Below are 12,198 nucleotides of genomic sequence, written 5' to 3'. Positions count from 1 at the left end.
AAATCCATATGAAGAAAAATGAAATCCTATTACCCTACACAAAACTCAACTGAAGTGGATCCAGAACATAGGCATTAGATCAGAGACCCTACACCTACTAGAACAAAAAGTAGTCCCAAACCTCCATCATGTTGGCTTAGGAACCTACTTCCTCAACCAGATTACTAAAGCATGATTAGTAAAATCAAGCATCAATAAATGGAATAGCAACCCCACTAAAAAGCTTCTTCACAGCAAAGGAAACAATCAAGACTATGAACAGAAAGCCTACAGAATGGGGGAAAATCTTTGCCACCTGCACCTCAGACAGAGTATTAATCTCTAGGATATGTGAAGAACTCAAAAAACTTAACACATACAAAAAATAATAACAACCCAGTCAATAAATAGGCAAAGGAACTGAACACTTTACAGAAGAAGAAAAAAATGTTCCACATCTCTAGCAATTAGAGAAATGCAAATTAAAACTATGCTGAGATTCCATCTCACACTAGTCAGAATGGCAATTACTAAGAATACAAGTAATAATGACTGTTGGCAAAGATGTGGGGGAAAGGGTTCACTCATACATTAGTGGTGGGACAGCAAAATAGTGCAACCACTCTGAAAAGCAGTATGGAGATTCCTCAGAAAACTTGGAATGGAACCACCATTTAACCCAGTTATCCCACTCCTTGGCTTATAGCCAAAGAACTTAAAATTAGCAGACTACAGTGATACAGCTACATCAATGTTCATAGCAGCTCAATTCAACAGATGAATGGATAAAGAAAATGTGATATATGTATACACAATGGAATATTAATCATAAAGAAGAACAAAATTATGGCATTTTCCAGTAAGTGGATGGAACTGGAGAATATCATGCTAAGTGAAATAAGCAAGTCTCAGAAAACCAAAGGTCAAATGTTCTCTCTGATATGTGGATACTAACCCATAATAAGTGAGGGTAAGGAGTGGAAGTTTAGAAATTCATTGGATTAGATAAAGGAGAATGAAAGGAAGGGAGAGGAGATGGGAATAGTAAAGACACTAGAATGAATCAGACATAATTTTCCTATGCTCATAAATACACGAACAGTATAATTTCACATCATGTTCAACCACAAGAATGAAATCAAAACTGTAATGGGTTGCATCCCATGTATGTATCATATGTCAAAATACACCCTACTGTCATGTTTATCTAAAAATAACAAAATAAAATAAAACTTACAAAATGTAAAAATAAATAAATAAATAAAGGCTGGATGGAACCTTAAAAAAAATACAGGTACAAATAAATGTTGACAAGGATGTAGGGAAATGGGTACACTAATACATTCCTGTTGGGACTGCAAATTTGTGCAACCACTCTGGAAAGCAGTATGGAAATTCCTTAGAAAACTTGGAATGGAACCACCATTTGACCCAGCTAACCCACTCCTTGGCTTATACCCAAAGTACTTAAAATCAGCATACTAAAGTAACACAGCCCATCACTGTTTATAGTAGCTCAATTCACAACAGCTAAGCTAAAGAACTAAACTATATGTCCTTCAACAAATGAATGGATAAACAAAATGTGGTATATATAAACAATGGAATATTACTCAGCCATAAAAAAGAAAAAATATGGCATTTGCCATCAATGGATGGAACTGGAGACTGTTATGTTAAGTGAAATAAGCCAATCTCCAAAAAAGAAAGGCTAAATGTTCTCCTTGATATGCAGAAGCTCACTCAACAATAGGTGGAGATTGAGAGGGGAGAGGAATGGAGGGAGGTTCACTGGATTGGACGGGGGGGGGGGGGGGGGGGGGGGAATGGGGGAAAGGGAGGGGAAATGGAAATGGGAAAGACATTAGAATGAATTGGACATAACTTTCCTATGTTCATATATTAATACACAACCAATATAACTCCACATCATGTACAACCACAAAAATGGGAAGTTATACTCCATGTATGTATGATATTTCAAAATATATTCCACTGTCATATAAAAGTAAAAAGAATAAAAAAATTTTAAAGTTTTATAGAAATTTTTTAAGAACTTAGAAGATAAATAATTTGATTAAAAATAATAAATACACATTTTAAAGTGGTATTTGACTTTCTATTAATAAAATATAAATGATATTTCACTAAACAAAAATAAACTACACTTTTTAAAAAGTACAAACCAAAAAAAAAATCATTATTAACTGAACCAAAGGTCTAAATGTTAGTAATACAAAACTTACTTATTTAAGGAATAAGTTAAATTTCTCTCCGCTCAATTTTAAACACTTATTTCCTCACACTTTTGAAAATGGGCAAGTTATATTGTTTAAATAGGATGATCAATAACTAGATAGATTATTTCTAATAGCATGTTTTTTGTTCTATATGGCATACAAAACTAGCAGATAATAAGTTCTGCTTATCAGAAATTCTATTGAACTCATGATCAAAAGACAGTAAATATGTAAAAAAATCAGTGAGGGCAAATATTGTATACAATATTTGTATACAAATATTTCTTAAGTCCTGGATTTCAGTTCTGTTTGTAATTTTTTTTTGAGGAGCTACTATGTTATTTTCCAAAGAGGTTGCACCATTTATCATTTCTATAAGCAGTGTACAAGTGTTCCAATTTCTCCACATCCTTAGCAATACTTAGCTTTTTTATAATAACTGTCCTGATATGTGTGCAATGGTATCTCACTGTGATTTGAATTTTCATTTCCCTAGTGGTTACTGCTGTTATGGATCTTTTCATATGTTTGTTGGCCATATGTATATTTTTTTGGAGAAATGTCTGTGTGCACATGAATGCATCCGGACCTTTCCCTAACAGCATAAACAAAAATTAACTCAAAATTGATTGAAGGCTTAAATGGAAGAGCTAAAATATAAAACTCTTAGAAGAAAACATGGAGGAAAGGCTCATGCACTGGATTTGGCAATGATTTCTTGGGTATGACACCAAAAGCATAAGCAACAAAACAAAAAATAAAAAATTGGAATACATCAAAACATAAAAAGTTTTGTCCATCAAAAACACAAGCAACAGAGTGAAAAGGCAACATATGTAATAGGAAAATATATGTAAAAACATACACCTGATAAGGGATTAATGTTCAGAATACAGAAAGAACTCCTACAATTCAACAAGAAAAACAAACAACATGAATGAAAAATGGGCAAAGGACTTAAATAGACATTACTCCAAAAAAGGATACAAAAATGATGAACACACATATGAAAAGATACTTAAAACATCACTAGCCACGAGAGAAATGCAAATAAGAACCTTAATGATAAACCATTTCATATCCATCAGGACAGCTATTATCAGAAAAACAAAGTATTGTCAAATATGTAGAAAAATTGCAACACTTGTACACTACATGTAGGAATGAAAAATGGTGCAGCCACATTGAAAAACAGTATAGTAGCTCTCCAAAAAATTGCAAACAGAATTACTATATGATCCAGGAATTCAAATTGTGGATATATGTCCAAAAAAATTGAAAGCAGGGACTCAAATATATAATGAATGAATACATAAAATATAGTATAAGACATACAATGGAATAATATTATTCAGCTTTAAAAAGGAAGGAAATTCTCACACTAGCTACATTGCTTTTTCTGAGCATTTTATCACTCAAGTCTTGCCCCAGCTCCAAAATTAGCTGGTTGCTGACCAAACATGGATGAACCTTTAAGACATTATGCTAAGTAAATAAGCCAGCCACAAAAAAAGACAAAAGATGTTATAATTCCATTTGTATGAGGTATTTAAGACAGGCAAATATGTACAGATAGAAAGTAGAATGGTGATTGACAAGGCCCAGGGAAGGAAGAAATGGAGAATTACTTTTTAATGGGTATGAAGCTTTAGTTTGGAAAGATGAAAAGTGTTCTAGAGATGGAGGGTTGGTGATTTTTGTAAAATAATGTGAATATACTTAATTAATGTGAATGAACTATATACTTAATAATGGTTAAAATGGTCAATTTTTATGTATTTTTACATAATAAAAACAAATTGGTTTATTTACCCTGTCTCTAAATAAAAATACAAAAAGGGCTATGGCTGTGACTCAGTGGTCAAGTGTCCCTGAGTTCAATCCCTGGTAACCAAAAACAAAAACAAAATTGGTTGACTTCAAACCCCAATAAGGTAAATATTTTCTGATTCATTGCTCATAAACTTAACAAGCCTTACTGGGCTTTTTGGAAATGTGAGGCATGAGGATCTATAGGGTTATTTCCTATGACATTGGCAAATTTTATTTAGAACTCCTTAATTTAATAATACCTTATGAATATCTTTACCCAAGAGCACTAACTGTCTTTTCTTTTCTTTCTTTAGTTTCTATTCATTTGACTCCAACAACACATGAAAACAAAAGTTATTTAATAATAAAATATTTCAATTAAGATGAAAGAGAAGAAAATATTATGAAACATTCAAACACAATACAAAATTTAGTATAACAGTATTAATGAACAAATGGCTAAAGCACAGCTCTTAGAATATCAATATCCAGTAACATTCCTATGAGGACTTAAAATATCAATATCCAGTAACCTTCCTATGAGGACCTATTCAAGCTATCATAGATCATTTTTTGTATTGCTTTCTTTACTTTTCAATACCCACAGTTTAAGTCCAAAATTAACCAGAAAAAGAAAACACTCAAGAAATTGTACTGTCTAGTATTTCAGCCACATAGGTCCATGTGACTCATAGTGTAAAACTCAGTGTACACTTTGTGAAATCCTTAAAATGATCTAAAGCCCTAAAATAAAAGAAAATTTAAAAAGATCAATTCAACAAATCCATTTAAAATAAATTCTATTATTCATAAATCATGAGATTAAAACTTATTGTTAAAAAGACTATCTCTACACCCGCCGTGCAACACAGAACTCAGTTTTCCCAGATGAAGTTTCCCCTGATTAAGAGATATACTACATGAAAAGATATTTATCACTTACTGCACATACAAATAATATAATCATACCTGAGCAAAAAGATAAGACATGACAAAGTCATCAAGAAGAGGAGCTTCCGCACCTCGAGATATCCCATGCCGATAAGTTCTGTTGCTGCCACTGCAATACCAGTGAGGAAAGTAAAATCTAAAAGACAGTTAAAACAGTCCATTAGCCTCTAAAGAGATCAAAATATAAACATTTTACATAAATAACCACTTTCAGCATAATTAAAGGTGTCTTTTCTTATCAGAAAACCTATGGATAAGACCTTGATAATAATGTAGATAGAAAATACAAGAAACACAAGGGTAAAATCAATATATTGCTTACTTTGATGCAATATAGAATGTAGAATATAGAAATAATCATAGGTAACAGAATTGTAGAAATAAAACGTTAAAAATGCTTAATTCATTAACATCAGTAAAGGAATCAAAATGTTAAATTGGGGTGAAAAAATAATTACTTCTTCTTTTAGAGAAATGGAAATTAAAACTATCCTTCAAATAATAAACAAGTACTCTCTATTGATTCGGTTGATAGTATTCAATTTAATGTTCTGTAAAATATCCACAGTGTTGTATCAACATCACTATAATGTATTTTGCTGAAGATTTTTATAACTATATAAAGTATACTGATCTGTATCTTTCTTTTCTTCTAGGTATCTTTGAATTAGTTACCATAGAATACAGCTGGAAGGTATTCACACATTTTCTACTTCTTGTGAATAACTGGTAATAATTCTTTAAATGTTTGATAGAATTAACCAGTTAAACCATTTGGGCCTGAACTTTTCTTCATGGGGAGTTTTCTTGAGTTATGAGTTCATTCTCTTTACTAGTTATAGATCTACTTCGACTTTCTATTACTTCTTTTGTTAGTTACTATGATTTGAATCTTTCTAGGCATTTGTGCATTTCGTCTTGGTTGCCGAATTTGTTAGCAGAAAATTGTTTCTGATAATCCTTTTTATTTCTATAGTCATAATGATGTTCCCTTTCCCATTCCCAATTTTAATAACTTTTCTTCTCTCATTTTCAAAGAACTTTCTCTCTCTATTGTGTTTCTAAATTTCATGTATTTCTACTCTGACCTTTATTATTTCCTTCCTTCTACTTGCTTTAATTTATTGTTCTCTTTCTACATTTTCTTTTCTCTTTTGTTTCATTTTTTTTAATACCAGGGATTGAACCCAAGAGCACTTAACCACTGAGTTATATGTCTAACCCACTCCTTTTTAAATATTTTATTTAGAGAAAGGGTCTCTTTAAGTCATGTGGAATCTAAGTTACTAATCCTCCTGCCTCTGCTTCTGGAGCCACTGGGATTACAGGCATGTGCCACCATGCCCAGCTTCTTAATGGGAAAGTTACAGATCTGGAATGTTTTCATTTTTAACATAGGTGCTTATAAATAAAAATCCCCCTTCTAAACACTGCTTTAGTTGCATAGGGCAAATCTGACAATTTGGGTTTTCATTTTCAGTCACATCAAAGTATTTTCTGTTTTTCCCTCCTTTGACTCTTTGGCTATTTAGAAGTGTGTTGGTAATAACCATATGTTTGCAAATTTTCCAGTTTTCCTTCTGTTACTAATTTTTAATGTAATTCCACTGTGGTAAGAGAACATACATAGTATGATTTCATCTTTCTTGTTTTTATTGAGACTTGTTTTACAGTTTAACATATACTGGAGAATGGTCAATGTGGACTTTAAAATAAGGTATATCATGTGTTGTTGAATGGAATGTTCTACATAAGTCTGTGTATCTATCTGTTTTATAGTGTTGTTCAAGTTTTCTATTTCCTGGTTATATTCAATATAATTGTCCCCTCTGTTACTGAAAGTGGGATACTGAAGTCTCCAAATATTGTTCAATTATCCATTTTTTCCTCATTCTATTTGTTTTTGATTCATATATTTTGGGTCACTACTGTTACAATTCATTTTTGTCTGTAATTGTTATGTCTTCCTAATGAATTGGCCCATATCTTTATAAAATGGTTCCTTTTATTTCTAGCAATAATTTTTGTCTGAAGGTCTATTTTGTCTGATATTATAGTATAATTATTATGTGTCTTTTGTTCACTGTATACCTAGTAAATCTTTTTTATTACTTGTTTCTCACTTTTTGTCATATAACAATAGGTATCTTTTAACTGTGATTGCAATATTGCAATCTTGCTGCCTCAGCCTTGTAAGCAGCTGCAATTACAAGTGTGCACTATCACACCAGGTTTGACTGTATTTTCTCTACCCATTCATCTGTTGATGGGCACCTACACTGATTCCATACCTTGGATTTTAAGCACAGTGCTACAATAAACATGGAACTGTAAGTTCTTTTATTTTCTTTTTTATAATTTATTCTTTCTAGTTAAATACAATACCAGGATACACTCTGACATTATCACAAAGGTATAGAACTCAACCCACTCCAATTCAACACCAGCACTTCCCCCCCCCCACACCGGTGCCTGCTCCCCTTCGATCCATTTTGTTTTGTTTGTTTTGTTTTGTTTAATTAGTGTCCTGTAAGCACCCATAATGCCAGGACCCACTATGCCACACCCATGCATGCACATACAAAAGTTTAGTCAGATTCATTCACTGGTCTACTCTTTTCCCATTCCTTCTTCCTCCTCTATTCCACTAATTTTTCCTGTTTTGATGAAATTTCCTCATCCCCTTCTTTTTTCCTTTCCTTTTTTTATTTCCCCCTCTTATATTATGGATTAGCTTCCATATCAGAGAAAACATTCATCATTTGATTTTTTTTTTTTTGAATTGCCTTATTTCACTCTCGAGTTCACACTCTTATTTCAGTCGCCAATTCCATTCATTTACCAGAAAATACCTAATTTCATTCTCTTTTATGGTTGAGTACTACTTCACTTTGTATGTATACCATATTTTCTTCATCCATTCATCTGTTGATTCCATAGCTTGGCTATCATGAGTTGAGCTAATATAAACATGGATGTGGCTGCATCACTTTACTATGCTGATTTAAAATATTTTTAATATATTCCAAGGAAGGAACAGTTGGGTCATATGATGGTTCCATTCCTAGTTTTTTGAGGAATCTCCATAATGTCTTCCAGATTAATTTGCAGTCCCACCAACAACGTATGAGTGTACCTTTTCCCCTACATCATAACATTTTTGTTATTTGTTTCCTGATAATTGCCATTCTGATTAGAATGAGATGAAATCTCAATGTAGTTTTGATTTGAATTTCCCTAATTGCTAGAGATGCTAAATAGTTTTTCATATATTTGTTGAACATTTGTATTTCTTCTTTTGAAAAGTGTCTGTTTAGTTTTTTGCCCATTTATTGATTGGGTTTTTTCTTTTTTTTTTAGCTTGAAGTTTTTTGAGTTCTTTGGATATTAATATCTTATCTGAGAAAGAGGTGGCAAAGATCTCCGCCCATTCCATAGGCTCTCTCTTTATACTCTTAATTATTTCCTTTGCTGTTAAGAAGCTTTTTAATTTGGTGCCACGCCATGTATTGATTTTTTTTTTTATTTCTTGTGTTCTATGAGTCTTGTTAAGGAAGTTGGTTCCTGTGCTGACATGTTGGAGAGTTGGACCTCCATTTTCTTCTAGCAATTGCAGGATCTCTGGTCTAATTCCTAGGTCTTTCAGTCAGCTTTGGTACACAGTAAGAGACGGGTTAAATTTCATTCCATTACATATGGATTTCTAGTTTTTCCAGCACCATTTGTTAAAAAACCTGTCTTTTTTCCACTGTATGTTTTTGGCACCTTCATCTAATATCAGATAACTGTATTTATGTGATTTTTAATCTCTGTGCTTTCTATTCTATTCCACTGGGTTTTGTGCCTGTTCTATTATCATGCTGGTTCTGTTACAATAGATCTGTAGTATAATTTGAGGTCTGATATTGCTTCACTTTTCTCATTAAGGATTACTTTAGCTATTCTGGGTCTCTTATTTTTCCAAATGAATTTCCTAAATGCTTTTTCTAGTTCTGAGAAGAATGTCATTAGAATTTTGATGGGGATTGCATTGAATCTATATAGCACTTTTGGTAGTATGGCAATTTTGACAGTATTAATTCTGTCTATCCAAAAACACATGGTAGGTCTTTCTATCTTCTAATGTGTCTTGAATTTCTTTATTTAGTGTTCTGTAGTTTTCATTTTAAAGTCTTTCACCTCTTGCTAGTTTGATTCCCAAGTATTTTATTTTATTTTTTGATGCTATTGTTAATAGGATAGTTTTCCTAATTTCCATTTCAGCAGATTCATCATTGGAGTATAGGAAAAGTAATGATTTATGGGTGTTGACTTTATATCCTGCTACTTTGCTGAATTTATTTATGAGCTCTAGAAGTCTTCTGGTGGAGTTGTTGTGTTTTTTTTTGATCTTCTAAATATAGAATCATGTCATCAGCAAAGAGATAAGCTCTTGAGCTCTTCTTTTCTTATTTGTATCCCTTTAATTTCCTTTTCAATTGCTCTGACTAGAGTTTTAAGGTAATGTTGAATAAGAATAGTGAAAGTGGGTGTCCTTCTCTTGTTTCTATTTGTAGAGGAAATGCTTTAGTTTTTCTCCATTCAGTATAAAGTTAGCCTTAGGTTTGTCATACACAGCCTTTAAGTTCCTTCTATCCCTAGTTTTTCAAGTGTTTTTAAATGTGAATGGATGCTGTGCTTTGTCATATGCTTTTTCTCCATCTATTAAGATAATTATGTGATTCTTGACCTTGACTCTATTTACATATTTACATACATTACATTTACTGATTTCCACGTTAAGCCAACCTTGCATTTGATCATGGTGCACTATCTTTTTAATGTATTTTTATATAAGGTTTGCCTATATGTTATTACAAATTTTTGCATTTATGTTCATCAAGAATATTGGCCTGAAGTTTTCCTTCCTTGATATGTCTCTACTTTTGGTATCAGCATGATACTGGCTTCACAGATTGAGTTCGGCAGTGTTCCCTACTTTTCTAATTCATGAAATAATTTGAGAAGAATCAGTATTAGTTCTTTAAAGGTCTGATAGAACTCAGTTGAGAATCCATCAAGTCCTGGGCTTTTCTTTGTTGAAAGGTTTTTGATAGCTGCTTCAATTTCATTATTCAATATTGATCTGTTTAAGTTTACTATATCCTTAAAGTTCAATTTGCATAGGTCATAGGTCTCTAGGAATTTATCAATATCTTCAAGGTTTTCTAGCTTATTGGAGTATAAATTTTCAAAACAGTTTCTGATGACCTTCTGGATTTCACTAGTGTCTATGGTGATTCTTCCTTTTTATGTCAGTTTTTTTTTTTAGTGTTTTCTCTTTTTCTTTTGTTTACTTTGGCTAAAGGTTTATTAACCTTATGTATCTTTTCAAAAAATAAATCTTGCTGTACCCGAAGGTCTTTTCTCTGAGCATGGCCTCGGACCTGAATTCTGACGCTATCTACCTGGTTGCTGCAGCTGAACCAGAATTATCCTGTCAATCAACCGCCACCTGTACCGCTATCACAATTGATGCTGGCTCTGATTCCACTGCTGCCAACCTAAGATCACCTGGAGGTCTTCTTTCTGGGTGCTACAGCCACAGTAGAAATCACTGCCTGGAATGCAACTGAAGCCAACATTGCTGCTGATCCCTAGAGATCGCCTGGTGATGCTAGCCCCACAGCTGCAGTTGCAGCTGCCTCTGCAGCCACGGCTACTGCTGACCCTTTGCCTACTGCCAACAACAACCACTACTACTGCAGCTTCAGGGGAGACTCCAGGTTTGGTTGCACATGCTGTACCCATTTTTGGGACACCAGTCAGGGCCTGGAGCCGGGGTGCCAGCAGTTTTATCACCACAAGAGCCTCTGTCTGGGAACTCCATCTGGGACCAGTGTGGGAGTCCCTGCAGGTTTGAAGGAGCCTGGGATCTTCCTGCTGCATTTCGGGGTTGCTTCTTTGCATGAGTGTATCCCTGGTGGTCTCTCTGCAAGTAGGAGCAGCACTGAGATCTTGGGACTGCACTGTGGCTGAGCCTGAAGTACCTGAAGCCAAATCAGTGGGATAGAGACTGATTTTGCGAGGACTGATCTGGGTTTGGTGATCCCGAGAGACGTCAAAGAGAGGACTGAGAAACTGACAGAGACAATTCAACTTTCCAGCAAGATTTATTTTATTTTATTTTATTTTTTGATTTACTAATGTCTCTTACTATATTTGGAACAGAATATTTTTTAAGCATCAGTATGTAGAGGACAATGATATATAAATGGTGTTTTGCAGTTTTGTTGTATTCTTATGTCTTTAATTTTTTTTCTCTTTATTCGTATTCTTCCTCTCTTGTCTATTTTCTTGGATTTTCTTTCCAACTTTTCTCTAATCAACAGCCAAATATAGAATAACATGATTCTATATTTAGAAGATCCAAAAAAGACATAGACTGGCAGATAGGATTAAAAAGCAAGACGCAACAATATGCTGTCTCCAAGAGACTCACCTCAAGGGCAAAGACATCCACAGGCTGGTGAAAGGATGGGAAAAAACTTATCACTCATATGGACTGCATAAACAAGCAGGGGTTTCCATTCTAATTTCAGATAAAGTAGACTTCGAACCAAAGTTAATCAGAAGACACAAAGAAGGACATTTCATACTTCTTAAGGGAAGTATATATAAGCAAGATGTAACAATTATAAATATTTATGCCCCAAACAATGGAGCATCTATGTACATCAAACAAATCCTTCTCAATTTCAAGAGTCAAATAGACCACAATATAATACTGGGTGACTTCAGTACACCTCTCTCACTACTGCGCACATCTTCCAAACAAAAACTAAATAGGGAAACTATAGAACTAAATAATACAATCAATAATTTAGACAAAACAGACATACATAGAATATTTCATCCATCAATGAGCAAATATACTTTCTTCTCAGTAGCACATGGATCCTTCTCTAAAATAGACCATATCTTATGCCACAAAGCTACTCTTAGTAAAGAGAGAGAGAGAGAGAAAGAGAGAGAGAGAGAGAGAGAGAGAGAGAGAGAGAGAGAGAGATAAGACCCTGCATTCTATCAGACCACAATGGAATGAAATTAGAAATCAATGATAAAATAAAAAATAGAAGCTACTGTAACAAATGGAAACTAAATAATACACAATTAAATGATGAATGAAGAGTAGAAGAAAACAAAGATGAAATAAAATAATTCTTAGAGGTAAATG

At 33.5% G+C, this 12,198-nt stretch overlaps 1 protein-coding gene across 3 annotated transcripts in view; it reads right to left on the bottom strand.

Annotated features, from left to right (window-relative positions):
• The window catches only part of Jak2 (Janus kinase 2), a 132,703-nt gene that overhangs the window by 57,412 nt on the left and 63,093 nt on the right, over positions 1–12,198 (bottom strand). For all 3 annotated transcript variants that reach the window (XM_071600612.1, XM_071600613.1, XM_027943074.2), the window contains exon 5: positions 5,001–5,118. In XM_071600612.1, the coding sequence (XP_071456713.1) occupies positions 5,001–5,118 (118 nt within the window). The remainder of the gene's footprint in view (positions 1–5,000; positions 5,119–12,198) is intronic.

This window comes from Marmota flaviventris, chromosome 13 (assembly GCF_047511675.1).
Source record: "Marmota flaviventris isolate mMarFla1 chromosome 13, mMarFla1.hap1, whole genome shotgun sequence".
Lineage (NCBI taxonomy): Eukaryota > Metazoa > Chordata > Mammalia > Rodentia > Sciuridae > Marmota > Marmota flaviventris.
This window is presented reverse-complemented; position numbering and strand designations above follow the sequence as displayed.